We start from the raw sequence: 27,954 nt of genomic DNA, 5'->3' as shown, positions 1-27,954 counted from the left end.
TGGCTATGCCATGGTGTAAACCCGGGTCGCAAGGGGGGGTGTGTGTCACTGCACAGCCCTAAAAATAGGAATTGGGGGGGGGGGCAAAAGAGGATGCACAGTGGCGCCCCTCTCCCCCCCCTCCCCTGCAGCTTTTTTTTGGCCTGGGAAGCTCCAATTCCAAAGCATTTTGGTAACGGGCTGAGACCCCCCCCAGCCCCCTGAACCGAAGCCACAAGCGCAAGGAGCTGGTCAGTCCCTCCCCCCCCCGGAGTTTGTCTAGCTGGGGGGGGAGCAGATGGCTGCATGTGTGTCCCTGAAACCTCCCTTCCTCAGCTTTTATTTCAATTTTATCGCGCCTTTTTTTTTTTTTTTTTTCCCGAAACGGCCCATTTTTTCCCTATTTGCGCCGGGGCTCCACCAAGTCACGTGAGACGAGGACTCCCGGCTGGGATTTGGCGTTGGTGCTGGGGGGGGGGGGGATTACCGCACCCCCAGGCCTGACCTTTGCCCCATATCCCTTCCCCAAATTGCGGGGTGGCTTCAGATTGGGGGGGGGGGTGTCGGTTTGCAGGAGGCGGCGCTCGCTCCCCCTTTTTTTTTTTTTTTTTTCCCCTGCAGTGGGGGGGGGGAGGTGGAGCCTGGGGCCATCCCCACGGGCAGGTGCTGCATGGCGGCGGGCGCTGGGGCCCTCGCACCCTTCCCTGGGCCCCCCCCAGCTTCCCTGCATGAATTCCCTTATCCCCCCCAAAACAACCGCAGCGTCACACGGGGCTCCCCTGCTGGGGGGGTACCCCCGGCCGTGGATTTGGTGCTGGGAGCGGCGGCCGGTTGCTTGGCCTGTGTCCTCACCAACCCGCTGGAAGTGGTCAAGACGCGGTTACAGCTCCAGGGCGAGCTGCAGCCCCCCGGCACCTACCCCCGGCCCTACCGGGGGGTGCTGCGGGCGGTGGGGGCCGTGTGCCGGGCCGACGGCCTGCGGGGGCTGCAGAAGGGCCTGGCCGCCGGCCTCCTCTACCAGGGGCTGATGAACGGCGTCCGGTTTTATTGCTATTCCTGCGCCGAGGACGCCGGCTGGACCGGGTATCCCGGCGGTACCGTGGCCGCCGGGGCCGTGGCCGGGGCGGTGGGAGCTTTCGTGGGCAGCCCCGCGTACCTGGTGAGTGCCGCTCTGCCCCAGAAACCCTCGCGTTGGTCGGGGGGATTTCGAGGACACCCTCCCCCCCCCAAAAAAAAAAAAAAAAAAGCTTTGGCCAATCCAGAGCTTCGCCGCATCCTATAAACGCCGGCTCGGTGCGTCCTTTCTCCCCCTGCTTCGCTTCACCCCCAAAACCTGCGGGGCTGCTTTGTGCACGCTCTTTCCCACCCCCCCCCCTTTCTCCCCCCAGATCCTCCCCCTCCTGGAAACCCAAGGGGAGAACTCCCTCATAAGGAAATTAAGGTGTTTTCCCTCTCCTTTTAGGGGGTCTGACCTGTTTTGGGGGTAGCAGGGTTCAAAGGGGGGGGAGACAGCTTCAGTAAATGTTCATGGGGCCCTTTGCCCTGCGGGGGGGGCGGGAAGAGGGGAAATGGGGTTCAAAGTCTGGAGGTGCCATTTGGCAACACATCTGGGCACCCCACATCTGCTGGAGGGGCTTAAAACGCCCCCCAAAGCTGTAAGAAGAGATGGGGGGAGCCACAGCCCATCCTAACGGGGGCTTGAAAGGTTTTTGCCCGGGCGCTGTCCCCCCCCCAGGTCAAGACCCACCTCCAAGCCCAGACGCTGGCAACGGTGGCTGTGGGCCACCAGCACAACCACGAGGTGAGCGGGGACTGGGTGGAAGGGGTGGGAGGGGGACAGGATTTGGTGGCATCTTGGCCACGCACGCACTGGGACCCAGCAGGGATGATGCTATTTTGGCCACCGGGTATTTAAAGCTGCTGTTTGGCAGCCCGGCCCCGTATAGATGCTATAAATAACGGCACGAGGATGGGGAGGGGGTGACAGGGACACGGAGCTGTGACACCAGATCCAGACACCCCTTGGGGCTGGTGTCACCCGACCAGAGCCACAGTGGCTTCATGCCACCGACGAGTGATGGGGTTTTACACACCGGGGTAGGAAATTTTGCCAGGGTGGGAAATTTTGCTGGGGTGAGATGCACCGTTCCCATTTTTCCCAAATTTCCTCTCTTCCCCAGAGCATCTCCGCAGCTTTCGAGAGCATCTACAAGCAGCACGGGGTGGCGGGGCTGTGGCGGGGGGTGACGGGCGCCGTGCCCCGCGTGGCGGTGGGCTCGGCCGCGCAGCTCGCCACCTTCACCTCGGCCAAGGACTGGGTCTGCGAGCGCCAGGTGAGGAGGAGCGCCGCATCAAATCTGGCCACCGCCAGCCCCCGCGTTCCCCGTTTTTTGTTTTGTTTTTTTTTTTTGCGGGGGCAAGAGCTGACAGCCGGCGCTTCCCGCAGTGGTTTGGGGAGGGCAGCTGGGCCGCGGTGCTGGCGGGCGGCATGGTGAGCGGCGTGGCCGTGGCAGTGACAATGACGCCCTTCGACGTGATCAGCACCCGTCTCTACAACCAGCCGGTGGACGCCGACGGCACGGTAAGGCCATTCGGGAAAGAGGGACGGGGGAGACACGGCTTTTCCTGGGATTGCATCCGGCAGGGGTGCGCAGCCGGCTCCTCTCTCCCCAGGGCAAGCTGTACCGGGGTTTTTTGGATTGCATCCTGCAAATCTCCAGCAAAGAGGGGCTGCTGGGCTTGTACAAGGGCATCGGCGCCGTCTACCTCCGCCTCGGCCCTCACACCGTCCTCAGCCTCTTCTTTTGGGACGAGCTCAGGAAGATGGTGCAGCACCAGCAGCCCCCAGGGCCGTAGGACGGGCTCCCGGCCCCGCTGCGGTCTTAATAAAAGGGGTTTTTCTATTTTTGGCGTCGTTTCGGGGTCTTTGGGCTGGTGCAAAGAGGGGTGTAGGGCATGGGGGGTTTCTTGCCTTGCAAAGCTGAGACCTGAAACGTCACGATGCATCAGGCTGGAGAGGACAACGGTGATGGCAGGGCGGGGGGATTAAAGCTGCTGGTGATCCCTGAGCCACTCCATGTGCATCCCATCACAGCATCCCACCCACCACCCTAATTTTCCCCTCTGCGGAGCAGCTGGAGCTCAGTTCCTCCATCCGGGGCTCCAGCTGCCCTCACTTGCCCCGGCAATGATTTACTAGCCAGGGAGGCCGCTCCCTGCTGCCGCCCCACGGACTTTGGAGCCGGGGCCTGGCTATGTTGTGGCTCCTCTCCACTGAAAATGTTTTCTCTGGGGTCCTGGCTGCCGGCGTTGCCCGGGCTGGCGTGGGGCTGGGCGCTGCTGGATGCCCTCCTGCAAGGTGAGAGCCCCCCAGGGTGGCATGGGGACAGCCCAGGGACAGCCTGGGGGACACCAGTGACCCGCTGCTGCCTTTTCCCTCGCAGGGTTGGTGGGTGCCTGCGCCGTCTCAGTGCTCTGCAGCCTCCTGAAGGTTTATCTCTACATCCAGTGCCTGAAGTAAGCACCAGCCCTTCCTCCTCCGCGGGGGGATTTGTTCTGGGGAGCTGCTTTTGGGAGCTGCTTCTGGGGTTCACTAGCAGGGGCGGCTCTCAGCACCCATGGGTGCTGGCAGGTGGCCCGAGCAGGGCGGGGGGAGATCCCCGAGGCTGTCGCCCCATTTTGGGCTGGTGGAGGAGGAAGAGGACACCCCATCCCGTTCATCATCCCCCCTCACTGTCCCCAGTGACCCGGAGAGGCAGGAGGAGAAGGAAGCGATCCGGGCGCAGCGGCGGGTGCTGGACCCGCTGCACGTGGTGGTGCTGACGGGTGTGTTGGCGCTGGTGGGCTCCCGCGTGGCCGCGCTGGTGGTGCTGGAGTTCTCCCTGCGCGCCGCGTCCACCGTCCTCTCCCTCAGCAAGGTGAGAGACGGGATGGGGGAAACTGAGGCACAGCGGGGCGGCGGCATGGAGGGAGCCGCGGAACCGTGTGTCCCTCGGGGATTTGCAACGATCACGGGGGCTCGAGGGGCTGCGGCGCGGAGGAGCCCACGTGTGGCTTTGCAGCCACGTGTCCCCTCGCTGTGTGCAACACCTGCGGGGTTGGGGGGGGCTGCAGCACAGAAAAAGCCGGTCGTCGTGACCGTGCATCCCCCTGACGCCTTGTAACACCCGCAGGGAGGTTGAAGGCTGTGGCGTGCTTGAAATAATGCATCTCCCTGCTGCTTACAGCACCCCTGGGGTGTACGACAGCGCGGTGTGGAGGAGCCTACGCGTCCCCCCGCAACCCCTGCGGGGAGGATGAGGATGGCTGGCGTGGAGGGAACCCCGCATCGCTTTGCATGCGTGCATGCCGTGGCAGCCCCTCGCTGCTCGCAGCACCCGTGGGGGTTACGGGGAGGGCGCAGCACGGAGGAAGCCGCGCATCGCTTCGCAGCCACGCATCCCCGCGCGGCTCGGCAACCTCCGCGGCGGCTGACGGTGCCGTCCCGCTCTCGCAGGGCGCCCACAGCAGCCAGCTCTACCTGCTGTGCCAGTACTCGCTGGGCTGCGGGGTGTCCTGCGGCCTCAGCTTCTTGCTGGAAGGGGCTCCCCATGGAACCTGCAACCTGGTGCTGGCGGCGGGGCTGGCAGGGCTGCTGGCTGCCTACGCCCGGCGCCTGGCTCGTCACGTCTGCACCCTCTACGAGCTGCACAGCCGAGCGCGTTACTGCGGCGTCTGCATCCTCCTCCTGGCCGCCGGTCACGGCATCCCCCGGCTGCTCCGGAATGCTTTGGCCATCACCTTTGCCGTGGCCGATCTGGCTGCCGTGGCGCTCATCAACCGGGATTTCCTCTCCACGGCAGAGGCCGTCCGCTTCTGGACACCGCTCACCATCTGCTACACGCTGCTGGTCATCTACATGCAAGGTGAGAAGGGGACCAAACCCCCAGTTATGTGGGTTTTTTAGGGGGTGAGGGGGTATGTCCCAGTATGGGGCATCCTGGGGCTGTATAGCGGAACGTGGGGTATCCTGGAGGGTGTATGGGGGGAGTCTATGGGGCACCCTCAAGGCACATGGAGCATCCTGGGGCTATATGGAGCTGTATGGGGCATTCTGGGGGTACATGGGGTTGTATGGGAGTACAGGGGGTATTCTAGGGGTGTATGGAACTGTATGGAGGCACAGGGGGCATCTGGGGCTGTATAGGGGCACGGGGGGGCATCCTGGGGGGTGTATGGAACTGTATGGGGCATCCTGAGGCTATATAGGGGCACCTGGGGCTGTACAGGGGAACGTGGAGAATCCTGGGGGGTGTATGGGGCACCCTCAAGGCACATGGAGCATCCCTGGGGCTATAGGGAGCTGTATGGAGCATGCTGAGGGTATGTGGAGTTGTATGGGGGCACAGGGGCCATCCTGGGGGGTGTATGGAACTGTATGGGGCATCCTGGGGCTGTATAGGGCCTCAGTGGGGTATCTGGGGCTGTTTAGGGGCACAGGGGGCTACCTGGGGCTGTATAGGGTGTATGTGGGGCAGTACAGGACATCCTGGGGCTGTATGCAAAGCCACACTATAGCATCCCTAAAATCCATGGTGTCCCCGGGTGGCGGGGCTGGGGAGGGCACAGGGTCCCCCCCGCAGCAGCCGCCCTGACACCGCGTCCTTGCAGAGGAGTCGCGGCAGAGCGCCGGTGGGCAGCTGGTTTACCAGACGGTGCTGGTACGGATGGGCGGCCTCTTCATCCTCCTCCTCACCGTTGGCCGTTGGACTGACATCCTCCACGTCTTCATCTCGCTGCTGGGAGAGCTCTGGTGCCTGCTCCGCGCCGGCGTCATGCTGGAGGTGTGTCGGCGGCAGGTGAGAGGGGGGACCCACCGTCCCGATGCCGGGGTGAGGGGCTGGCGGCAGCCCCAAGGCCATGGTGAGGGGCCTTGCTGCTTCTCTCCTTCCATCTCCTGTAGGATTTCACCCAGCGGCCTCGGCCAGGCAGGCGGTTGGCATCGGGATCGGAGGAGACATCTTGATAAGCTGCGGGGTGTAACCGGGCATCAGAAACTCAGGGTGGCTTTGCCTGGCTCCCCAAAATACAGGTGCCCCCCAAATCCTTCTCATCGCAGATCCCCCATGGGGATGAAGGAAAAAGGGGTCCCAGAAGGTGCTCGACCCCATCCCACAGCATGGGGGAGGTTGGGGGGAGGCTCACGTGGCTCCTGGTTTTTGGGGGGACCCCGTGACATTGTGGCACTGCTGGGGGCTTGCTCCCCGGTCCTGTCGGGGACACAGAATGCTGACAGATGTCCCCGTCCTCCGTGGCTGCAGGGCCGCACTGTTACAGTGCAGGAGCCTCTGGGGGCTTGTAAATCTTGGAAAATAAAGTTTTTTTCCAGCAAAGTCTGTGGGTGGAACAAGCTGGGGTCCTGTTGTGCCAGAGAGGGGCTCGGGGATGGCCACGGTGCAGCTTTTCGGAGGAGGTGGGCAGTGTGGTTCCTCCCTGGGAAGGGAAACCGAGGCACAGAGGGCGTGACCCTTCAGCTGGGAGGTGTTCCTGTGCCTCGGTTTCCCCACCTGGCTGCAGCCGGCCGTGCTGTGCCATAGGGCAACAAGCCCTGCGCAGGTGGGGCGCAGTTTGGGCAGGGAGGGAGGCCCCGGTGGTGGCTGCTTGCCTGGGCAAGGACACACCACCCCCACTCCCCCCAGCCCTGCGTGGGGGGAGCAGGAGAGAGTATGGGGTATCCTGGGGCTGTATGGGGGCACACGGGTGTCCTGAGGGTGTACAGAGGCAGTATGGGGCATTCTGGGGGTGTATGGAGCTCTAGGGGGCATCTGGGGTGGTATATGGGGCACCCAGCGGCTGTATGGGGGCTTAAGGGGCCACCTGAGGCTATACAGGAGTACACAGGCACCCTGAGGGTGTATGGGATGGTACTTGGGGCCACCTCCAGGCACATGGGGCACCCTGGGGGTGTTGGGGCAATCAGGGAGGTCCGTGGGACAACCTGGGGGGGGTGGGTGGGAGTGCATGGGTCATGCCAGAGCACATGGAGCACTTGTGGGGCCATGGGTCACCCAGGGGCGGATGGGGCACCCCTGAGGACGTGCGGGGCACCCTGAGGTCCCACGGAGCACCCTGGGGTGCGTGGGGCTGTCAGGGGGCACACGGGGCACCCTGAGAACATATAGGGCACCCCGGGGTGCATGGGGAACCGTAAGGACATATGCCCCCCCCCCCCCTCCTTCCTCTGCCCGGGGCTGTGGGGCAGGCGGGGGGGAGGAGGAAGGAAGGAGGAGGAGGAGGAGGAGGGAGGAAGGGGCGGTGATGCCGGGCGGCTCTGCCTCCCCGCTGCCCCCGCCGCGCCGGGCAGGGCGCGTCCGCGGAGCGCACGGAGGGACCCGCCGAGGCTCCTCAGGTAGGGGACAGGGACAGGGACGGGGCCACCCGTCGAGGGGCAGGCGGGGCTGCAGGGCCACCCCCGGGCAGGCGACCCCCCCACCGCCCTGATTAGAGGATCTCCCCCACTCCTGCCTAGGCAGGACCGACCCCCCCCAGGTAGGGGACAGGGGCCACCCCCAGGTACGGGACACCCCAGGTATGGGATTGGGGACACCCCAAGATGGGACACGGGGCCCTCCAAGTAATGGGGTGAAGATTGTAAAGGCATCCTGGGATGGGACAAGGGGACCAAGAGCCGCCCCCGTGTAGGGGACGGGGGACATCCCCAGGTACAGGATTGGGGACACCCCCAGGGAGGGGACGGAGGGCCACCAGGTGGGGGGGGAACACACATGGTGGGGCCACATAGGGGACAGGGCACCCCCAGGGAGGGGACAGTGGGTGACAACGGATTGCAGGGGGGCTGCAAGGCCACCCCCCGAGTAAGGGACAAGGGGACACCAAGGGCTGTGTCCCCCCACCCCGTCCCTTCTCCCTTGGGCATCCTCAGAGAGCACCCTCCAAGAGGTCTCCAGGGCAGGGGACAGCTGTAGGAGGGCCATGCCCCATCCCAATTTTGGGGGGTATGTGTGGGTGCCCCAGAAGTGTCCCTGTCTCTGTTGGTCCCACCAGGGCTCCCACCCCAGGAGATTTTGGGGTGATGCTTGCAGGAAACCAGGGGGGCCCTTCCCGGCATGGCCTTGGCCATCTCAAAACAGGATGGGGCTATATGGGAGGACACCCCATTAAAAAAGGGCAGAAGTGAACCCCATTAATGCACCCCTCAAGCCTTAACCACCCTGATGGGCCCCGGCTGGGGGGGGAACTGGGGGTGCCGCGATGGGGCCGCCGGGATCCCATCAGCCCCAGCACAAAGAGGAATGCAACGAGCACATGGTTCCCATTAGCTCTGGAGATTTTTTTTTTCTTTTTTGCGTTGTTTTTTATGATTATTACTTCTTTTCCCCCCTATTTTCTGCAGCTTGGCCGGGAAGGAGGAAAACCAGCAGCTCCTGCGGGCGAGGATTTGAGCGGCTGGGCGAAGGCTGGCAGCGCCGGAGCCCGTTTGGGGTTTTGCCGGAGGGGAGGGAGGGAAGGAGGGAGAGAAGCTGCTTGGGGTTTTTTCCTTTTTAATCCCTTCCCCTGCTTGAGTCAGAGGCTGAAGTCACCAGCGTGCACATCCCAAAGCTTTTCACCCACTGCGGGGAGACTGGCCGCCCCCCCAAAGGATGCACCGACACCCGTGAGCAGGATTTTGGAGGAGCAGAGACACCCCGTGCTGGGGCATGAGACCAGGAAACTCATCACACAGGTATTTTTCAGGCTACCGATTCATCTTGGGGATGGATCCTGCTTCACCAGTGCAGCACCGTGGCTAAAGCCTCGGGGCTCCCCCTCACTCCAAACCATCCCATTTGGGAAGGGGAAGCTTCGCCCCGGCTGCTTTTCCCGTGTGGAAGCTGAATAAACAGCCCTTTTCCTTCCCGAGCAGGGTTTATCGGGGTCGGGCGCATCCTGCCTGCGCCACTGGGCGATGCTCAGGGGCTGTTGCAGTGACAGGGACACAGCGATTCATGGCATCGTGCCTCAGTTTCCCTATCTGCAAAATAAAGCGGGGAATACTCCGAGCTGGGACTGATTAGTGGGGAAATGGGGGGAAGTGGGGAGGGAAGAATGGGGAGCCAAGGGACCTAGAAACACCTCAAAAAAGGGATTGCAAAAGCATATCCTATTACAACTGTGTTTTTAAGAGGAAAGGTGGGTTTTCCCAGCGAGTTTAATCCCAGGTGGGGGCAATAAGAGGAAATAAAGGGGGTTAAAATACTTACAAAAGGGCAGGGTTTTGGTCACAGAGGCATGAAAAAGGGTGATTTCAGATGCTGCTTCTCGTGGACCCTTTACCCTGTGTCCTTCTAGGCACGAGACCATTTATTGCTGTGACGTGGGATGGGGAAGTTCATTCCTTCTCCCTTTCCGGGAGGATGAGAAAGGAGGCGGGTTGAGGCCAAGGGCAGCGCGGCTGCAGGAGCTGCTGGTACACCCGTGGGTTTTGCTCCTTTTTTATCTTATTTTCCCCAAAACTGAACCCAGGTCCGGCCCCTCCGTGGCTTCCACCATGCTGCCGGGGAAAGCAGAGAAGAGGATCGCTTCATCAGTCTTCATCACCCTGGTGCCACCGCGGAGGGAGGTGGTCACCAAGGGGAAAACCCAAAGGGAGCTGCAGCCTGACAGAGCCGAGGTCCCGGGCACCCATCGCCCCCGGACCCCACCACCGCAAGCCCCCGCGTTGCCCAACGGAGGTGAGGGGTGTCCGTGGGGGGCTGCGAGTGATGCCGGGAGGATGGTGATGGTGCTGAGGATGCTCTGGAGATGCTTTGCTAAAGGATGTGTGTGCAGGCAGGAGGGGATGTGGGTTTTCTGGGGCGGTTATTCCCCAAATCCCTGCACCCATCCCGGGACAGATCCGGCTGCTGAGGGAGGGCTGTGTTTGCTCTCCATCGCCGGGTGCTTATCGGTGCTGTTTGTCGGCTCGGCCGCGACGGCGTTTGCTTTTGGGGCAGGTCGGCGAACGCTGCTGCAAAGCTGTTGGGGTGTTACTGCAACGGGGTGTTATTGCACGTTGTTGCCCCTTTAAACCCACCACGTCTGGTTTTCACCACAGAAACCCGCTCAGTGGCCCCTGTGCCTTCATCTTCACCGGTCCTCATCCTCTCTGAAGCACCCCAGCCCTTATCTGCAGAGGCACTGGGTCCGGCGCTGCAGCAACTGGACCTTGCAGCACCCGCCACCCTCCAGGTGAGGATGATGGGGTGCAATCATCTTCAGTTTTCCCACCTGCAAGAGCATAAATGTCATGTGCCTTTGCCTTTCCCCTCTCACCAGGCCCCTGCCACCTGTCCCGCCGAATTGAGGCCACCCAAATTTTGCCAGGAGCAAGCAGGCAAGCTGCAGTGGCAGGATGCAAACGGGTACCCGGAGAGGGACAGCTCCAGGGGTAAGGGGGGGACCCAGCTGTGCAGTGTGGGCTCATCTCCTGTTGGGGAAACCGAGGCACGCAGCACTGAACCTCTCTCCCTTCCTCCTGCAGACATCTGCGCCTTCTGCCACAAAGCCGTGGGACCCCGGGAGCCGACGGTGGAGGCGATGCGGAAGCAGTACCACGCCGACTGCTTCACCTGCCGGACCTGCCACCGGCTCCTGGCCGGCCAGCGCTACTATCAAAAAGATGGGCGCCCCACATGTGACGCCTGCTACCAGGTACCCGTCCTCCCTCAGGGACAACCGGCACCCTCCGGGGGAGCTGGCATCTCACAGCGTGTCCCCCCAAACCCCAGGTCACGCTGGAGAAATGCGCCAAGTGCCAGGGGCTGATCGCAGAGCGCGTCGTCCGTGCCCTGGGCAAGGGCTACCACCCCGGCTGCTTCTCCTGCACCGCCTGCAGCCGGGCCATCGGCGCCGAGAGCTTTGCTGTGGGCGAGCGGGACGAGGTGTACTGCGTGGCTGACTTTTACAGGTTGGGGAGTGTGGCAAAGGGGGAGCATCCCCCCCATTGGGTGGGTTCGGCTTGTCCCTGTCACCCCCCAGGGCTCACGCCACCCCTGTTTGCTCCCATCAGGAAATACGCCGCGGTTTGCAGTGCCTGCGAGCACCCCATCATCCCCCATGAGGACAAAGACACCTACAAGATCGAGTGCCTGGGACGCAGTTTCCATGAGAGCTGCTACCGCTGCGAGGTACGGCCCCGATGGGACCCCCGAAAACTGAGGGGTTTGGCACTGAGGCTTTGCAAAGTGCAGCCACAGGGCTCGCAGCACCCAGGGTTGTTTTAGAGCCAGGGAGGGCTAGAAATAAATAAATCAGGTGAACAGGATGATGCGTTTGGCCAGGATTGCTTTTGATGTAATTCACTGGTTTTTCCAAGTGCTGGTGGGTTTTGCAGGAAAGATGGGATGCAACACAGCACAGGGACCCCTAAAACATAGCTTCTCTTTCCTCTTTCATCCCCAGAGCTGTGGGACACCCCTGTCACCGGAGCCAACGGAGAACGGGTGCTACCCGCTGGACGATCACCTCCTCTGCAAGTCCTGCCACGTCCGCTGGCGAAACGAGTCGTCCTGCTAAAACCCTGCGGCTCAACCTCCGTCTTCCACCATGGGACACCAAAAAGGGGGGGTGCACCTTCTGGGATGCACCCTGCAACCAGTGTCGGGTGCCCATTGCACCCCCAAATTGCTGCAGGACTGGAGTTTCCATCACCAACGTGTACCTGAGACCCCAACCTACTGGGCTGGCCAGGTGGAGAAGCACGGATATAGTGTCCCAGCACAGCTCTGTGCTTGTTACGAACATAAAAAGCCCTGGCAGAGCAGTGGTGGTGGAGGAACTGAGGTTCTGTTCATTTATTTCTTTTTTAAAACTCCTTTTCTGAGGCCGGTTTGGTTTCCTTGGGTGCTTTTTCTTTCTTCTCAAGCTTCTTTGGGGTTTCACTTAAACATTTCTCGCTGTGGTGACACAGAGAGCAGGCACTGATTTAGTTACTTGCAGTTAAATAAAGCCCCAAGTTAAAAACCCCTCGTTTCTTTCATCCGCCCTGCATTCCAAACCCATAAAACGCAAGTTTAAAAATAAGAAAAAAAACCCAAGCCACTTTTTAGATTTTATAGGCATGGCAAGAGTCGGGTTGCTCAGGGTGATAACACTGCTGATCTGTTGATGCCTGGGGGAGAGCGGAGGGTCATTTTGGACTTGGGATTTTGTGAGGTGCCGTGGTGCTGATGAGAGGGTGTTCGGTGGTGGGTTGTGGGGTTTTTTTTGCGGACAGGCTGCACTGTCTGGGCTCCATCTCAACCAAGTCCCAGAGCCGGCAGAGGGCAGCCAGAGCACAAATTCCTCCATCAAGCAGAAAATCTCCAGCTAAACCCGTCTCCTGTATCCGTGTCTCTTACATCCGACAGCCGGGGATGCCAGGAAAGACCAACAGCCCCATTTTTACACGTTATCCAATACAACATGGCTCTGCCATCAGAAGGTTTTTGATCTTTTCTCAGTCCAAGCCCCAAACCAGCACAAATGAGACCATTTCTCTGTGTGCCCAACATCTGTGCAACTGATGTCACCGGTGCTTAGCGGTTTTGTTTGTGAGGGCGTTGCAAACCAGCTGGAGAAAGAGGGGTTTTCTTTTTAACCGAAAGTGCTTAAAAAGCCACAAATCGAGAGCAGAAAATAGCAAGAGCATCTGAGATGATGTTTAATGCTTTCCTGATGAAAAAAGGGAGCTGATAGAAACCAGCAGCCATATGCTTCTAGGTTGCGTTGTACAATGGCTCTCCAGCATGTGCTGTATTTATGAATGAAGGGGTTAATGTATGGTTAAGGTATGCACTGCAGTCTGGCGGGCTGGCTGATTAATCACACCAACCCTGAAACTATTTCCTGCCAGCTCTCCCCATCTACAAAGCCTATTACTCAATGTTCGTTAATGTGCGTCCACGGCACATCCATCAGGTCATAATTAGCTATAAACTTATTTATAAATAGGATGTTAATGTAAAGTTGTGGTCTGCCCAGTCACTTAAGTAGGTGGCTTTGGGTCTGGCTGGGTGCGGACCCCGTGTCCCACGCTGGGGAAGTCCCAGGCTCAAAGTCAGCTCTCGCTTTCCAAACCCTCTCACTCTTTGGAGAAAAACAGGCAGCAAAAACAATGCTAAAAAAGTAAAAAGATGTGGGCAGGCTTGGCAGTGGCAAAGAGAGCGGTGAAGGGAAGCCCCAGAGAGCAAAGGGCTGCCTGTTTTTTGGCGATACGGGTATTTTTGCAAGAGAGGTTTTCGGGGATCATGGCAATGCTGATGCTGAGCAGCGCTTTGGATGAGTTATTGCATTACACGCTGGCTTAAGCCCCCTGTGCAGCACCCATGGGTGCTCAGCAAGCTACACTACCCCTCTGCAGAGCTAATGGTGAGGAGGGGTCGGCTAGTTCCCCTGCAGAGCAAGCCAGGATGGGTGCACCAGGACTGTGGCAATTTTTGGCTGGTGGTAGGCAGGGAAAGGATTTTATCGACGTGAAGCCCTGGGAGAAGACCCTGGAGGGTAAGGAGAAGGACAAGGCACAGTTGGAGAGTTTGATGGTGCAGCAAAGGGACACAGAAGTGGTCACATTAGGCATATTTTTCCAGGAGTGGAGACTGGCAAGGGACAGGGATGGATGGACAGGGAGGTAAGAGAATAAAAGACTGATTGAAGCTGTTTTCTTCTTGGCTAAGCATTACAAGTTGAGGCACAGGGAGCATCGCTAAGCCTGAAAAGCACGGCCCAGTGTTTTCCCCCAGGAGGATCTCGAGGAATTTCCAGTGTCGGCCGAGCAGCGTGGAGGAGATTTTGCGGGAGTGAGGCTGTGGGAGCCAGGTCCCATCCTGCTGCCAAGCAAGCCCACATCGGCTGCAATGGCTCAGCCCATCCCTGGGCTCCTTGCCCCACTGCAGGCGCTTTTGCAAGCACCCAGATCTGCCAGCAAAACCAAAACAAACACAAAGCAAACACGAGCAACATGAAGATCCTGCTCTGCCCTGGGAGCCCCCCAAAGCCTTGCAGAGCCCCCCCAAGACCACCCAGGCATAAAACCTACTCGAGGTCTCTCCCGTCTTCTTCCAGCGGCAGTGCAAAAGGGCAAAGAGGATCGTACTCGTACAAATCGCACGGGCTGGCCCTGCCCTTCCCTCGGCTGCTGCAATAAACCCGTCTTTTCTTGCAATCCCTCTTGGCAGGCCAAGGAGAGCGGGGAGGGACCTGGCTGCCCTCCAAGGAGAAGCAAATGCAAATATTTCTTCACTTCAGGCTGGGTGCGGCCCGGGGATAAAATTTCCTCGGGCTTTCCCAGCGAAGGCATCTGATACCGTACCCTGCTGTGAGCCCTATTTGTTCTCAGGAATACAACCGGTGTATCCCATTAAAAAACACCGAAGGTTATCTTCCTTGCAACTCAGAGGACTGCCTGTTTTTAAAGAGAGCTTTTTGAATTAAAGGAGGAGCTGACAGCCACAGCCATAGCGTTTTTACATCAGTGGTCAAGGTGTTACTGCATAATAAATAAGGTCTTTTTGCATATTTTGTTTGCAAGTCGAAGATTTTGGCTCAGCATGAGGGAAACGGGCTGGAAAGTGCTTTTCCCGGGCATCCCCCCCATCAGCCGTGAGAAATGTGAAAAGCAGAGGGGGAGAGATGAGCTGGATTCCTTGCATGCCTTCGCTCTGCCATCACTGCCTCCAAGGTGCCGGGAAGGAGCCGGCTGCGGAGAGGGAAATGCTGCAGGAAGGGAAACTGAGGCTGAAGCACCTGCTGGGGCTTTGCTGGCTGGAAAAGGTGCTGGGCAAAGGGTTGGGTGCTTAGCACTGATGATGCTGGGTTTTGTTTTTTCAGATGGGACTGAGAGAGCTGGAGGAGAAATGGGTTTTTCTTTTGGTCGACCCAGGTTAATTGTAACCCTACCCCAGGCGGCTTGTTGCAGCGTTGTCCTTCCCCACAGAGCATTCGGACCCATTTTCTGCCCTTTTCCATCTTCACCACAATCTAAAACCCCAACGTTTCTGCAATGAGTGGTCTGATCCTGCTGGGTAACGGGAGAGGGGGGGGAACCAGCAGGGATTACTCTGGGAGCAGCCCAAGCCCTGAATTTCTCCAGCTTCATTAGGCAGTACAGGCAGGATACATTAAAAAATTAATGCAATATCCTCCCTTTTCCCCCATTTTCCCCGCAAAACTGAAACACCCAACGCCACGATTTATTTTTAAAGCATGCCATGTTTTCAATAACGTGAGGTGAAATCGATGCAGCCGGTTACGCAAGTGTGTTACCAGGCTGCAAGCGATACACTGGGTTATTAATCGAAAAAATAAATTTAAAAAGAACAACACCAAACCAATCCACCTCATTTCTGAAAATAAACGCACGGCACATGCCTGTAAGTGGGGCTTTGACATTTTATACCCCAGCTTTCCTTCACCGTATCAGCAGCAATTACAGCATCCCACAGACCTATTTCCCCAAAATTAACAATTTTCACCCACACCTGGCTTCAAGCAGTTTACGTTAGATCTTTATTTTGCTGGAGCGTCCATTAGAGCTCATTAGGCTAGGAGAGTTATTTTTGGAAAAAAAAAAAAAAGTTTTTTCTCGCAGAGGTTATCGCGTTTGTCAAGGTGGCTTATTGACCTCGGCAATTTATCATTGCGAAAAAAGCTCGAGGGAGGAGAAGGAACAGGGAACAGCTCCTAAGAATAAATACATTCTCCGTGGGGCTAAACTTTCCCTCACAGCCCAGCCGGGAAAATATACTTTAAGGTTTTTTATCGGAATGCTTCCCCCGAGGCTGAATCTTCCTGAGGTGATCGGCCTCCAACCGGCGTTTTAAAGGCACCATGTTTTGTAAAGAAAAAGAGAAATAAACGAGAAAAGGGAGGGCATTTGCCTGACAAAAGGGGGAGGAGGAGGCGGCCCCTGGGCCCGGCCCCGCCGCCTCCGGCTCCACAGCGCCGCCTCACCCGCGGTACTGCAGGAGCTGTCCCGCCGCTCGCTTCACAAAATGGCCGCCCGGCGGGGCCACGGCGAGTGGCGCCGAGGCGACAAAATGGCGCCGGGCGGGCAGCGGGGGGAAGGACGGACGATGCGCGGCTGCGGGGCCGGGGCGGCGAGCGTGGGCTTGAGCCGTGCCAGGAGCACGGCGGAGGGGCTCCTCCTGACGCGCGTATCCCCTCCAGGTGGGCAGCGAAAGCGCTGCGGGTGAAACCTGACCTCCACCCCCCCACACTCCCCCCCCCCGCCCTTTTCTCCTTGGGAGCTTTTGCAGAAGGATGCGAAAATGCCCAGAAATGCGCATTTCCCCTCGGCCACGGAGGTGGCGGAGGCCTCGGCCTCCCCCCCCCCGCCTCCACTGTCGCCGCCATCGCTGCCTCAGCCCCCCCCTCCAGCACCATCGTCCCCTCATTCCCCTCACGGCGCAACTCGCCGGCACTGACCCCTGAATTTTAATTTTTTTTTCCTCATAGCATGAAGGTTTTTGGCCCAGAATTGCGCTTTCCACGCGCCCCCCCCCCCCGCTCATCTTCACGACATGCACCCCAAGGTGTGTAGTTTTATGCCTAATACTTCCTTTTCCACCGCTTTTCTCCTTTGCAGGGGTTGAAGCCACCACCTTCCGCTCTCCTCACAGCATGGAAAATACCCAAATGCACTTAATAAAACCCCCAAACCCAACAACAACAAAAAAAAACAAACCAACAACCCCAGAACACCCGAGGATTGATTTATCTTCCGAGCCGGAGTGGTGCAGGGAAGAAGCCGTCGCCGCTTGCCTTGCTCCCCACGACAACCTGCCCGCCATTCCATTAATTAAAAGCATATACTTGGTGTGATCAGACGTGGTAATGCCGTAAAAAAAAAAAATAACCCCGTAACATCCAAATGCTCGTTGCTGGAAGCTGCAGCCAAGGTACTACCTATGCTTCTTTCTTCTTCTTTTTTTTTTTTTTTTTTTTTTTACGTTACCTTTTTTATGCACCGCAGTGTTGCTACAGGTTACATTATAACATTGCCCCTTCTTTGTATAGAAACCACATGCCTAAAATACTGCTGTTTTTTCCTGGAATTACAGATATAGGCCCATACAGATGCTCTTTTATTTCTACATATATAGAAATAGTTCTATATATTCACTACATATTTCTATATATATGTGTATCTCCTTTTTCCAGGGACTGATTACAGAATATAAAATAAACCCACACACCTAAACCACTTATGATTTACTTATATATAATCAACTGTAACTTTGGCCCATATATGTTTGATTTTATATATATATATATATTACCTTTGTTTTCCTCCATTGGCTTTCTACTACAATATATCCTAAAAGCTGGAGAAAAAAATGCCATAAAAAAAAAAAAGAACAAAAAGCAACCCATCTCTTTTTTACAGTCCATGGTGGAAGTTTGTGCCTGAATGTTTTGTTTGTTCCACAGAGATGCAGATTTTCCTTGGGAGATTTGGGGAGGATTTTTTTTAAATTAAAAGAGGAAAAAAATACACCCAGAAAAACAACAATAAAAGAGAATAAAAAAAAAAAAGGCAGCACACAAAAACAAACCCCAGTAAGTGAAGCTGTAAATGCAGTCAAATAGTCCGGATCAGACAATTCATTGCAACAAAAAGAGAGGACAAATTAGTTCAACTGAAATAGCAGGCTTTGCTGTAGATCCGGGAGGAGGGATCAGCTCCTTTATCCCACCATCTAGCGCTCCCAACACCACCATTTTTTTTTTTGTGCTTTGTGTTGGGGCGTTTTATTTAAAGCCAAGCAGGCTGCAAAACCCTGCCGAGCCGAGGCTGCCAAAGCCACTCATGGCTTAATTTTTATATAAATCTATTTTTTCCCTCTGCACACACCCCATCCTTGTGCAATCCTCTCCCTTTTATTATGTGCCCTATTGCTTGCGCGCTCTTTTTTTTTTTTTTTTTTTTTTTTTTCCTCTGCGGGTATAAAGGTTTCTCTTCTCTCCCCAGCTTGGCTGCTTATTCCAGAAGTTTCTACGGGGGAGGGGAGCACCCACTGCGGAGCCTTTGCCGCAGCCGGGCAGGCGTGGTCCCTGCCGCCGGGGGAGGAGGAGGAGGAGGAGGAGGAGGATGCAGAGGATGCACCACCTCTCCCTGCCTTCCCTCCCCGGCTGGCAGCCTTTTTTCCAAGCCTCTCCCCCTTGCTAGATTTCCCTATTCTTGAAAAGGGTGCTGGGAGGTGTTTGCAAGGGGTTTTTTTGTTGTTGTTTTGGTTTGGTTTTTTTAATCTTTTTTCTTCCTCCCCTTTTGCTAAATAAATTAAAAGCAGAGCTGTCTTCTGATGGAGATGGATGAGGCTGGGCTCACAGCAATGGGGTTGCTCACTCACACGCACTGCTGCAGCCTTGATCTGGCGTAGGGAGGGCACTGATGGCAGAAGTGACCTTTCCCAGGCAGTGGGAGGGAGGCTTTCCCCTCTTGCCCTGACATGCTCCCGACTGGAATTCATTTTAAATAGCAGGGTTATTATTTTTTATTTTCTTTCCCCCCTCCCCTTAAAGAACAGCTTGCTCTTTCAATAATTCTTTTTTTTTTTCCTTGGTAGCCTGTGGGTTGAAGCTTCCTCATGATCTTTTTTTTTTTTTTTTTTTTTTTTTTGTGTGTGTGTGTGTGTGTTTTGAATTGCGTTTTAAAATTGCCCAGCTGGAGACAAGTCTTGATTAGAGCTGGAACAATAGCTCCATTTTATTAATAATGGGAAGGATTTCTACATCCTACAGCACCTTCCTTCGAAGGTTTTCAAAATAATTTGCAAACATTCACAAATTTAAGTTTTCACAGCCCTTGGCTGTGAGGTGGGTAAGTATTTTAATGGTGCCACCACCAAAAATCATGTTGGTGGCAGATCTCTATTTCTGAGTGCTTAAAAGGATGATGAATTTGGTGGGGCTTAGGGCTGCAAAGCTGGGGGGGGGGGAGGTTGGTAGGTGGGGCTGTCTAGAAGCTGTAACCTGAATCTGGTCAGTGTTCTCTGTAGATGCAGAGAATTTTGCTGTGTCCTGGGAACTGGGCTGTTGTTTCTCTGCCTGCTCCGTGCAGACGACCATGCAGCTTACCAGAGCGAAGCTGTGGACTCGCCTGCTTGTCAGTAAACATCTGCTTGTAGATTTGGTGTTGTTTTGGTTTGGTTTTTTTTTTAATTCATTAGCTTTTTGTAGTCCCCAAGTGACCTCCTTTAGTGCTGGCTTGGCTGTGGTTTGACCACAGCTTTGCATTAAAGCAGGCTTGCTAGTGCTAATGTGCCTCCCTGTGAGCCAGAATGACCTTGCTTGAGGGCCTGGGCCCACCGAGCTGATGCAGATGCTCTTCTTCACTTACAGTACTCTACACACTGCTTTTTTCCAGCAGATCCCTTTCCTGACTGAGGTAGGAGGTAGCGCAAGAGGATGTGACCATATTATGGGTGAAAGCTGTCTTATCTCTTATGCCTTTTTTTTTTTTTTTCTTTTTTTCCTTCCCAGGGAAATACAGGATTGTGTGTGTAACCCCTCTCCACAGCAGATACTTTCCTTGTAAGTATTGTAAACATACAGAGATCTAAGAGCTGTCTGAGCAGCTGGATCTGGCCTTGTGGAGGAGCGTAAGGCACAGTGCTCTGGTTGTGTAAGTGTGTGTTGTACATGGGCCACAGAAACCCACAATGTTTCCGTGGTTACTTCTGTCTGGATAGCATGAGTAGATCCCAGGGCTTCCCCTTCCCACCACTTACTATTTCACAAAAGCAAAGGCTGGTGCTTCTGGAAAAAGCTCTGCCTTGTGGCCTTTAAAAAAAAATAAAAACTGCTCGGGATTAGTCATCCTTATTTTTAAAGGAAGCTGTGTTTGCCAGTCCTATCAGTATAATGCATGTGCGTGTGAGATATTAACTATTACCTTCATTTGTGAAGGCTGGTTATGTGCTCTGCTCGCTGCTCTTTGGAGTAGTGCCACTGAAGCTCCTTCGAGCTGCTGCTGGCAGGTGGAAAAACTGACAGTCCAGCTTTTGATCCCCTTCCCTCCATTTTCCTTTTTCACTGCAGGTATCTCTGCACTGGCAGGTGTGGAACCATAGAGACAGTAACAACTGTAAGCGAGGACAGATGAGCTGTTTTCTGGGGTCACTTCCAATGCCACAGAAGAAACCCTGGTGGTTTGTTGTGGTTTTTTTCTTTTTTTTTCTCTTGCCTGTGGTAGCTTCTACTCTAAGCTCCACTGTATCTTGTGAGAAGACTTGAGTTTGACCCTTTTGGATGCTAAAAATAGTACCGTTTTTAAACCTTAAGTGGTTTTTCCCTTCCCTGTGGTCACATAGAAGAGCGAGCCGTGCAATTAGAACAGTATAGCAAAGGACAGCTCCCTCCCCCTTTCCCCTTTCAAAAAACCTTCCAGAGTTGTATGCTCTTGAACTGCTGCATAGGCAGAAAATATACAATGCAGTTGTCAGCATTGTGCTGATGTGTGGCACATTTGAAAAAAAAAAAAACACACACAAAAGGGGTGGGGAGAACAGTTGCCTCCAGGGAGTAAAACTGTGGGGCCCCTTCCCCTACAAGCCAACAGCCCTACACGCGATAGTGTATTACTCCTAATTTCCTCAGGCAAATGCAACGGGCAAACGTCGGAGGGAGCGTTGCAACATCCTAAATTGTGTTGGTGAAGATCAGGGTCCCCTTGAACTATTTTTTTTTTTTTTTTTTTTCCTGTGAACTTGGTCCCGTGAGATGCTGCAGTTTTATTACTTGATTTCTCAAAGTTGTGCTCACTCACCAGGAAGAAGGAAAATGCTTCCTTACTGGGTGCAATTTCTTTTGTTGTGTTGCAAAAGGTAATAAAAAGCACCTGGTGCTGGTCTCTTCTAGGTCACACATGACTTCAAGGCACAGAGTCCCGGCGATCATTAGTGCACAAGGAGTGTTGGGTATGGGAGCCTTCTCGTTAGCCTCCCTTAATGAGAATATTGGCAACAGTATTGCACGAATGCCTCTGGCTGACCAGTGGAGAGGCCCTGCCCTGCTAAGCTGGAGCAACACCTCATGAGAAATGCAGTGATTTCACTGCCAATGAGACAGCCTTCTTGCTGCAGTGATTTGTAGAGCAGCTATGACTGTGTTTTTCTGGCAAAAATTTAGCAGAGGGTAAGTATGAGGTGTCCAGGCCAGATTTCATACCGTGCTCCCTGTGGTGGAGAGCCGGGGAAAGTTAGTGTGTGGTACATGTGAAAATTGTCAGTAGCTCCTGTGCCTAAAGCCTTGTCTGTACTTGAAATAATCCAGCGTGGACAGGGATATTAATGTTGTTCTCTCACTAGGGATGTGTTGGTTTGGAGATCCGCCTCGTGCTCATCAGAGGCCTGCGCTGGCATGGAGGTCTGGTGTACCAAGAAGCTGGCTGGGCGGGATGTTTCCACATTTTTCAGGTTGGCACACCCTGTGGGACTTGGAATTACTTTTCTTTGGCAGTTTTGGACAAACAAGTGAGAATTACCTTGTGAGCGCTGAACTTTTCGCCACCCTCTGCTTTGGACTGAAGAGTTACTAGAACTACATCCCTGAGACTTCCAAGCTAAACAAAACCTGAATTTCCAGTGCCAAAACGTAAGTGAGAGATAGAATCCTCCGCTCCTCCTCCATAAGGGGGGAAGCCGCAGTCTTTCAAGCCTTCCTATTATCCCGAAGAGTTAAAAAGCTGCATTGTGAGATCAGCAGAGGTAAAACGAAAGCCAAAACTAGCCGAGGAACTGTTCTCCTGCTCTGTATTGCTGGAGAGGTTTTTGAGCGCAGCAGGTCTTGATGCACAAGGATCTTTCTTTGTGCTTTTTCTGAAGTGAAAGAGCGATAACCACACAACCGCATGTTCAGTCTGCTCTGTTTAAAACACCATCAAAGTTGCTTTGGTATGAAATTGGTGTACGATGAAACAAAAGCTCTGATGCCTGACTGGCTCGGTGTTTATTTTGTGCTGGGTGTGCCAATCAATCTGATGAGGAATATGGGGAAGAGCAGCATTTAGCTCACAGGTTTAGACGGTGGGCTTTACGTTAAAACCTTGTCCTGCAACATCTCCAGTGTCATTTCTGTGATTTTTCCTAGGCGTTGCACGCCGGCCCTTTATGTAGAGGTAATACTACAATTGGGTATTAAAAATGACAGTACAGGATACGGTGATCTATCCAGTCCTAGGAGATTTACATCCTTTGCAGTTGTCATGTTCTAGTATCAAATCACACGGGGCTGGCTTTTTTGGGCTTTATTTCTTTGTTTTTCCCCTAAAATGTAATATTTTGCAGCCTGGAAGGCCGAAGTCCTCTCTGTCTAGCTGGTGAAATGCTCCTTGTTTGGGAAAAGCCCTTGTAAGGTGAGCAGGTACAGTTCTTCAGTATATGGTCGCACACAAGCTGGGGGGCAAGGGGAAGCAGGGCAGAAGCTGGCACTGTGATATTTCTAATTTTTCCCAACAAGCAAAAAAAAAAAAAGGTATGAATTCTAATATATTTACTATGCTGTAAGCAAGAGTAAGCTCTTTTGCAGTCTTGTGATGGCACATGGTGTTTTGGTTGCATGGCTCAGCAATCCCACTGTACTCTGCTGCTGAAGAAATGTCTGTTTTTGTGTATTTTGAAAACAGAAGTGTGCTTTTATATATGTACAAATGGGTTCAGTGTAAACTGAATTCCAGGGGGCTCCTGAGCTGTGTTTACTGTGCTGCAGAAGGTAACTGGTGCAAAGCCACCGGCTACAGGGGAGGTATTTTGTGGCAGCTCTCATCCCTGGTACTGTGGGGATAAGAACACCACCACCATGAAGTCCAGCAGGGAAGAGCCATTAGAAAATAAATTACTAAATACTGGGTTTCAAAAACATGAAGGGAGTTTTCTGGACAGAGTCATCTCATTGTGAAGATCTGGAGCACGAACCTTCAAAGAGGAAAGAACTGAAAACAATAGTTTTATTAATACAAATCCTATACTTTGTGTTGCTTAGGATCCAGAACCAGGCTTCGTGTTCAAAGCATTATCAGTGTGTAAGCCAATATCCTCTGACTTGGCAACAAATGAGCCCAAATATCAAACAGCACCCGTTCCTTCTTGGAGAAAATTATCCATTGCATAAAACCTAATGGGTAAGCAATAAAATTAGGCCAGTAATTCAGGCTGGCTTAAAAATGAGATAAAAGCCTAGCTGGCAATTTGATATTCAGCTGCCATACTGTCATTTTAATAAATATAGTAAATGAGCAGGAAAGGCACGTAAATATGTTTTATAATGACAAGATGGTGGCTGGAGCTGGCCGACTCAAACAAAGAAACGCTCTGAGTGTCTCTGGTGGCGTCTGAGGGCTCTTGTCTGGGTCACCTACTGTTTTTTTGTAAAAAACAAAGCAAGCTGGATGCATACTGGACACTGGTGGGGATAATCACTGCGTGCCGCTCATGCGACCGCTCTAATCTCTGCGAGTCCCCGGTGGGTGTAGCTGGCCGGTGTCCCCAACGTCAGGGAGAGGCGCAGGGCCTCCCTTCCCCACCTCCAGCTGTGCCGCTGCAAGCACAAAACTCGGAGCTAGCGCTAAGCCAGAACCAAGTAGAGGAAGTTACGGCCTTAGCAAATATAGCTCTGGTTGCTGTCCTTGTTCGGTATCTAATCTTTGCTTTTTTAACTGTTTGGCAAGCGGTCCTGGCGACACGTGGCAGTGAGCTCCACCGCTTGTGTAAGATGCCGCGTTAAAAATGTACAAACTTGCCTTTTCAAGCGTTGTCTACTCACTTCTACTGTCAATTACTCCTTGAAGTAAGGCTGTCTCTGGCCGTTTGTGTGGACCCCAGTGATGTTTTCTGATCTTCCTGTTCTCTTTTTTTTTTTTTTTTTTTTTAACTCCAAGCTGGAGAGCTGCTAACTTTATTAGCTCCTTATACGGCAGCACCATTTTCTCACGCCTTTAATGGCTTTCTTTTGATCTGTCCTGTTCTTGCTTTGCTTTTCTTGATGTGAACATGGTGTTCAAGCTGCGATGGGTTTATAACCTGTTCCCTCATTAATATATGGCCTGGCATTTTAATCCTCTCCAAGTGCTGATAAGAAACGTCCAAATGTTTTAACTGCGGGGTTAGCCGAGATGCCCGGAGATAGCTGGGTTCTTGGCTACACCCACCGCACGGGCATGAGTAATTTCAGTTGCGCCGTGCGGCACACCGGATCCTGCCCTCGCGTGTCCCGAAGGCCGAGGGCCATCGGGCGATGGGAGAGCAGCTGAAGCCTGCTGTTCCTCAGCTGTTCGTCCCTCTGGGAAGGGTAGCAGGCGGTGGCGCGTGTCCATGTCTTGCCTCTGGATGCTCATTGTGTTGTCAGCAGTGGCAGGACAGTGGGCTGGCATGAACATGCGTCCCTTCTGCGGTGACAAGGACGGTGTTGGTCGCTGCCACATAAGATGGGTCCTTCATCAAGGCCCCTTTGGCCTGCTGAGAGGAAGGTTATGCTCGCTCTGATCTCTAGCCCGGGTCTGTGTTCTTTAAAATCTTCAAGCAAGTTGGAGGGATCTGGTTACAGCGGCATCGCCTGAGTGTGGTTGTGTGTTGCAACCGGGAGCAGTTTCCCCCCAAAGCGTTTGAAAAGTACTGGGATGGTCCAGAGCTTCGTTTTGCGTCACGGGCCGGGCTTTGTGCTGCTCCTCCAGCTGTTTTTTTTGTAAATGGAGCCCTTCAAGCACTCGTTTCAACTGTCTGTCAACAGTCGATGGCTTTGTTTGCAATCCGTGGTTGTCCCTCCTGGCCAGCCTGCCTGCGAGATGGCCGTGTGTGAGGTTTCTTCTGAAGGACCTGGGAGCTGGCATGGTTTTCTCGTGTCCCTTGGAGGTGCCGCCCTAGCAGGGAAGGAGGGGAGGAACAGTTGGAAACACTGTCGCAGCAAGCACGCGCCATCGGAGAGGGGAGAATTCAGCATCGAAAAGCTGTTTGATGCGTGGTTTGGGTTTCTTCCTCTCCGAAATGGATGCCTGTAGACCCTGTTAAAGGCATCGACATGTAGCGGCCGCTCTTTGGGCTTCTGACCAGTTAAAACATAAAACTAAGCCCATTTCCACAAAGAAAGTGCTGGTGGAGCGTGTTGGCAGTGCATTTCTTGTGTGCACGTGGCTCTGTCACATGTTTTAAATAATAGACGGTTTGCGTGCAAAGAGTTGGGTGTTTTTTTTTTTTTTATTAATCAGTAGATCTCAGTTTGGCAGAGCAGCGTAATGCCCGTCATCACTGGGGAAACTGAGGCACAGGGCTGTGAAGGGATGGGCTCGCAGCCACCCAGCAGTGGTAGAGCTGGGGATAAGACTCGGGTCTGCCAAGGCTCAAGTCGATGTGCGTCAGAGGTCCGATTAAATCAAGAGATTTGCATGTTTGTTAAGCCACCTATAGCTTGATGACTTTGACCAGTTGTTGAGGTGGACTTGTTGCCAGAAGGTTACAGCGGCCCTGGGCAGGGTCTGGCTGCACTGGGTGGCAAAGGCAGAAAAGCTGCTTCGCCCTGACAAATAAAACGTGGTTTTAATCAATAGAAAAGCGCCGTCAGGAGGCTTTGGCCAAGGCAAATACTGAAATATCGGTGCACAGTCTGCAGTGAAAGCAGCTGACTGGCTTCAAAAAGCCCCAAAAGGACTCGTGGCCCTGGGTGTGTGTTTGGTTTTATCCTGACCTCGAACTGCTCAGAATCTCACGGCAGTAATTGGTTGGGTATTTTCCTTTTTGGGTATAGAAAGGTGTTTTTAGCCACGCAGAGGCACATTTTGGTGGAAAACAAGACCTGCTGGGTTGAAAAATGTTTAACTCCACGTTGCAGAGCTGCCTTTCGGGCAGGGACGGGGTGCAACACGCGAGTCGGTTCCCTTCTGCAAGCTGGGTGATACTCGCAAGGAGTGTCACTCGCGCCGTTCTCGGGGTGACGTTGGCCTCCGCATTTTGGTGGAGGGAAATATTTTGGCCAGCCGGGAGGATTCGGTGACCTCTGGCCCTGTTCGCTGCCGCCAGCCCCGGCTCAGGGTTGCCTATAGCCCTGAACTTTGGAGCCCTACACGGAGCTATAGGCTCCCACACGGCCTGGCAGCGCAGGGACCTAAATTAATTTTTTACTTGCTCCCTCCTGCAGATTGCAGTGAGCTGGGTTTTCTTTTGCTTGGGGGTAACCCCTATATTTTTTGCAAGGTAACCCCTTTATTTTTTGGCTCGCACCGGCTCATTTTTGCAATGAAACCCCCCTTTATTTTTTGCATAACACCCCATTTTTGGCAGGGTGGTTCCCCTTTATTTACCTTTTGCATAGCACCCCCTCATTTTGCAATGCACCCCCTTTATTTTTTGGCAGTACAGCCCCCTTTTATTTTTTCATTGCAACCTCCCTTTATTTTTTGCAGTGCACTCCCTTTATTTTTTGCCTAGCACCCTGTTTTTTTTGCAGTGCAGACCCCCTTTATCTTTCGGACAGCCCACTCATTTTGCAGTGCAGACCCCCTTTATTTTTTGCCTAGCACCCCGTTTTTTGCAATACACCCCCTTTATTTTTGCAGTGCAGCCCTTTATTTTTTGCCTAGCACCCCGTTTTTTGCAACGAAGCCCCCCTTTACCTTTTGTATAGCACTCCCTCATTTTGCAGTGCAATGCCTTTTTATCCCAGTGCAGCCCCACTTTGTTTTTTGCATTGCAACCCCCATTTTCTGCAATGTAACCCCTTTTTTTTGCCTGGCACCGCCTCATTTTTACAGTGAACACCCCCTTTATTTTTTGCCTAGCACCCTGATTTTTGCAGTCCCTCTTTATTTTGCATAGCACCCCCTCATTTTGTAATGCACCCCCTTTGTTTTGCACAGCACTGTTTGTTTGCAGTGCACCTCCTTTATTTTTGCAGTGCAGCCCCCCTTTATTTCTTGCACAGCCCATCATTTTGTGGTGTACCCCCTTTATTTTTTGCCTTAACATCCCGATTTTTGCAGCGCAGTCCCTTTATTTTTTTGCCTGGCACCTCGTTTTTTTGCAGCGCCCCCCTTTATTTTTGTGCCTAGCACCCCTTTTTTGCAGTGCACCCCCTTCATTTCTCACAGCCCTCTCATTTTGCGGTGCCCCCCCTTTATTTTTTGCCAGGCACCCCGGGTTTTTTTTGCAGTGCAGCCCCCCTTTATTTCTCGCACAGCCCACTCATTTCGCAGCGCACCCCCTTTATTTTTTTGCCTAGCACCCCTTTTTTTGCAATGCACCCCCTTTATTTTTCTCACAGTTTCGCATTTCGCGGTGCCCCCCCCCCTTTATTTTTTAGCAGGCACCCCGGTTTTTCCCAGTTATTTTTTGCCTAGCACCCCTCTTCTGCAGTGCACCCCCTCTATTTCTCACATCCCTCACATTTCGCGGTGCACCCCCCCATTTCGCAGTGCTCCCCCTTTCCGTTTCCTATCGCTGCCCCCCCCCTTACCGCCTCGCCGCCCTCTCGCGGCCGCGCAGGCGCAGTCCCGCCGTACCCCCCCCACCGCGCACGGGGCGGGGCGTTACGCGCCCGCGCTCCGCCTCCGCCGGCGGGTCCGCGGCGCGCGCCCCGGGGCGCAGTGCGCCTGCGCGGGGGCCCCCGTGTGGCGGTGCGAGAGGCGCGGGGAAGGGAAGGGGAGGGGAGGGGGGGGGGAAGAGCGAGCGGAGCCGCCAGAGGAGCGGGAGCGCGGAGGGGGGGAAGGAGGAGGCGGCGGCGGGGGGGGGCGCCGCGCTGCCGCTGACGGAGGAGGAGGAGGAGGAAGCGGGAGCGAGCGAGCGAGGGCCGCGGCGGGGGGAGACAGGGAGGAAGAAAACCCGCGGCGGAGGGGGAGCCCGCCGCCCGCCAGCCGGCCCGCCAGCCAGGGGGCCCCCCCGGAGGGGATGGTGTCGTCCGCCGCCGCCGCCGCGGGGGGAGGCAGCCGGCGGCGCTGAGGGCGGCAGGGCCCCGCGGCGGAAGAGGCGGAGGGCGGCGAGGAGGAGGCGGAGGAGGAGG

The 27,954-nt window shown here is 54.7% G+C and overlaps 3 protein-coding genes and 1 long non-coding RNA gene across 6 annotated transcripts; all 4 read left to right on the top strand.

Annotated features, from left to right (window-relative positions):
- Positions 1-621: 621 nt before the first annotated feature.
- On the top strand, positions 622-3,205 carry SLC25A34 (solute carrier family 25 member 34). 2 transcript variants are annotated; one of them, XM_074924745.1, is made up of 5 exons: positions 622-1,138; positions 1,715-1,780; positions 2,160-2,312; positions 2,426-2,560; positions 2,989-3,205. In XM_074924745.1, exons 1-5 carry the CDS (start codon positions 650-652, stop codon positions 3,091-3,093), a joined length of 948 nt encoding a protein of 315 aa, XP_074780846.1. In that variant the 5' UTR covers positions 622-649; the 3' UTR covers positions 3,094-3,205. The 2 variants fall into 2 exon arrangements, with proteins under 2 accessions (XP_074780846.1, XP_074780845.1); XM_074924744.1 differs by lacking the exon at positions 2,989-3,205 and adding an exon at positions 2,653-2,882.
- TMEM82 (transmembrane protein 82) lies at positions 3,101-6,367 on the top strand. The gene is made up of 6 exons (XM_074924746.1): positions 3,101-3,337; positions 3,423-3,495; positions 3,722-3,896; positions 4,475-4,883; positions 5,629-5,816; positions 5,921-6,367. The coding sequence occupies exons 1-6, from the start codon at positions 3,259-3,261 to the stop codon at positions 5,981-5,983; spliced, it is 987 nt and encodes a 328-aa protein (XP_074780847.1). The 5' UTR covers positions 3,101-3,258; the 3' UTR covers positions 5,984-6,367.
- Positions 6,368-7,353: 986 nt separating this feature from the next.
- FBLIM1 (filamin binding LIM protein 1) lies at positions 7,354-11,907 on the top strand. The gene is made up of 9 exons (XM_074925035.1): positions 7,354-7,366; positions 8,372-8,701; positions 9,481-9,689; positions 10,052-10,185; positions 10,273-10,384; positions 10,478-10,647; positions 10,725-10,903; positions 11,006-11,123; positions 11,398-11,907. Exons 2-9 carry the CDS (start codon positions 8,676-8,678, stop codon positions 11,509-11,511), a joined length of 1,062 nt encoding a protein of 353 aa, XP_074781136.1. The 5' UTR covers positions 7,354-7,366; positions 8,372-8,675; the 3' UTR covers positions 11,512-11,907.
- A 3,663-nt stretch (positions 11,908-15,570) lies between these two features.
- Positions 15,571-22,358, top strand: LOC141969365 (uncharacterized). 2 transcript variants are annotated; one of them, XR_012635042.1, is made up of 6 exons: positions 15,571-16,140; positions 16,559-16,871; positions 19,456-19,506; positions 20,014-20,123; positions 20,833-21,108; positions 21,282-22,358. It is a non-coding gene; the product is annotated as an uncharacterized LOC141969365 (long non-coding RNA). The 2 variants fall into 2 exon arrangements; XR_012635043.1 differs by lacking the exons at positions 15,571-16,140; positions 16,559-16,871 and adding an exon at positions 18,930-19,360.
- Positions 22,359-27,954: the final 5,596 nt, after the last annotated feature.

The sequence above is a fragment of the Athene noctua genome, chromosome 22 (genome assembly GCF_965140245.1).
Source record: "Athene noctua chromosome 22, bAthNoc1.hap1.1, whole genome shotgun sequence".
NCBI classification, from domain to species: domain Eukaryota; kingdom Metazoa; phylum Chordata; class Aves; order Strigiformes; family Strigidae; genus Athene; species Athene noctua.
Note: the sequence above shows the minus strand (reverse complement) of the source record. Positions and strands in the feature narration are given on the sequence as shown.

Coding starts and splice junctions, on each gene's coding strand:
- SLC25A34 (XM_074924744.1), top strand. CDS start 650: ATGGCGGCGGGCGCTGGGGCCCTCGCACCCTTCCCTGGGCCCCCCCCA. Junction 1,139..1,714: donor TGGGCAGCCCCGCGTACCTG/GTGAGTGCCGCT, acceptor TCCCCCCCCCAG/GTCAAGACCCACCTCCAAGC. Junction 2,313..2,425: donor ACTGGGTCTGCGAGCGCCAG/GTGAGGAGGAGC, acceptor CGCTTCCCGCAG/TGGTTTGGGGAGGGCAGCTG.
- TMEM82 (XM_074924746.1), top strand. CDS start 3,259: ATGTTTTCTCTGGGGTCCTGGCTGCCGGCGTTGCCCGGGCTGGCGTGG. Junction 3,897..4,474: donor CCGTCCTCTCCCTCAGCAAG/GTGAGAGACGGG, acceptor CCGCTCTCGCAG/GGCGCCCACAGCAGCCAGCT. Junction 5,817..5,920: donor TGGAGGTGTGTCGGCGGCAG/GTGAGAGGGGGG, acceptor CATCTCCTGTAG/GATTTCACCCAGCGGCCTCG.
- FBLIM1 (XM_074925035.1), top strand. CDS start 8,676: ATGAGACCAGGAAACTCATCACACAG. Junction 8,702..9,480: donor CCAGGAAACTCATCACACAG/GTATTTTTCAGG, acceptor AACTGAACCCAG/GTCCGGCCCCTCCGTGGCTT. Junction 11,124..11,397: donor AGAGCTGCTACCGCTGCGAG/GTACGGCCCCGA, acceptor TTTCATCCCCAG/AGCTGTGGGACACCCCTGTC.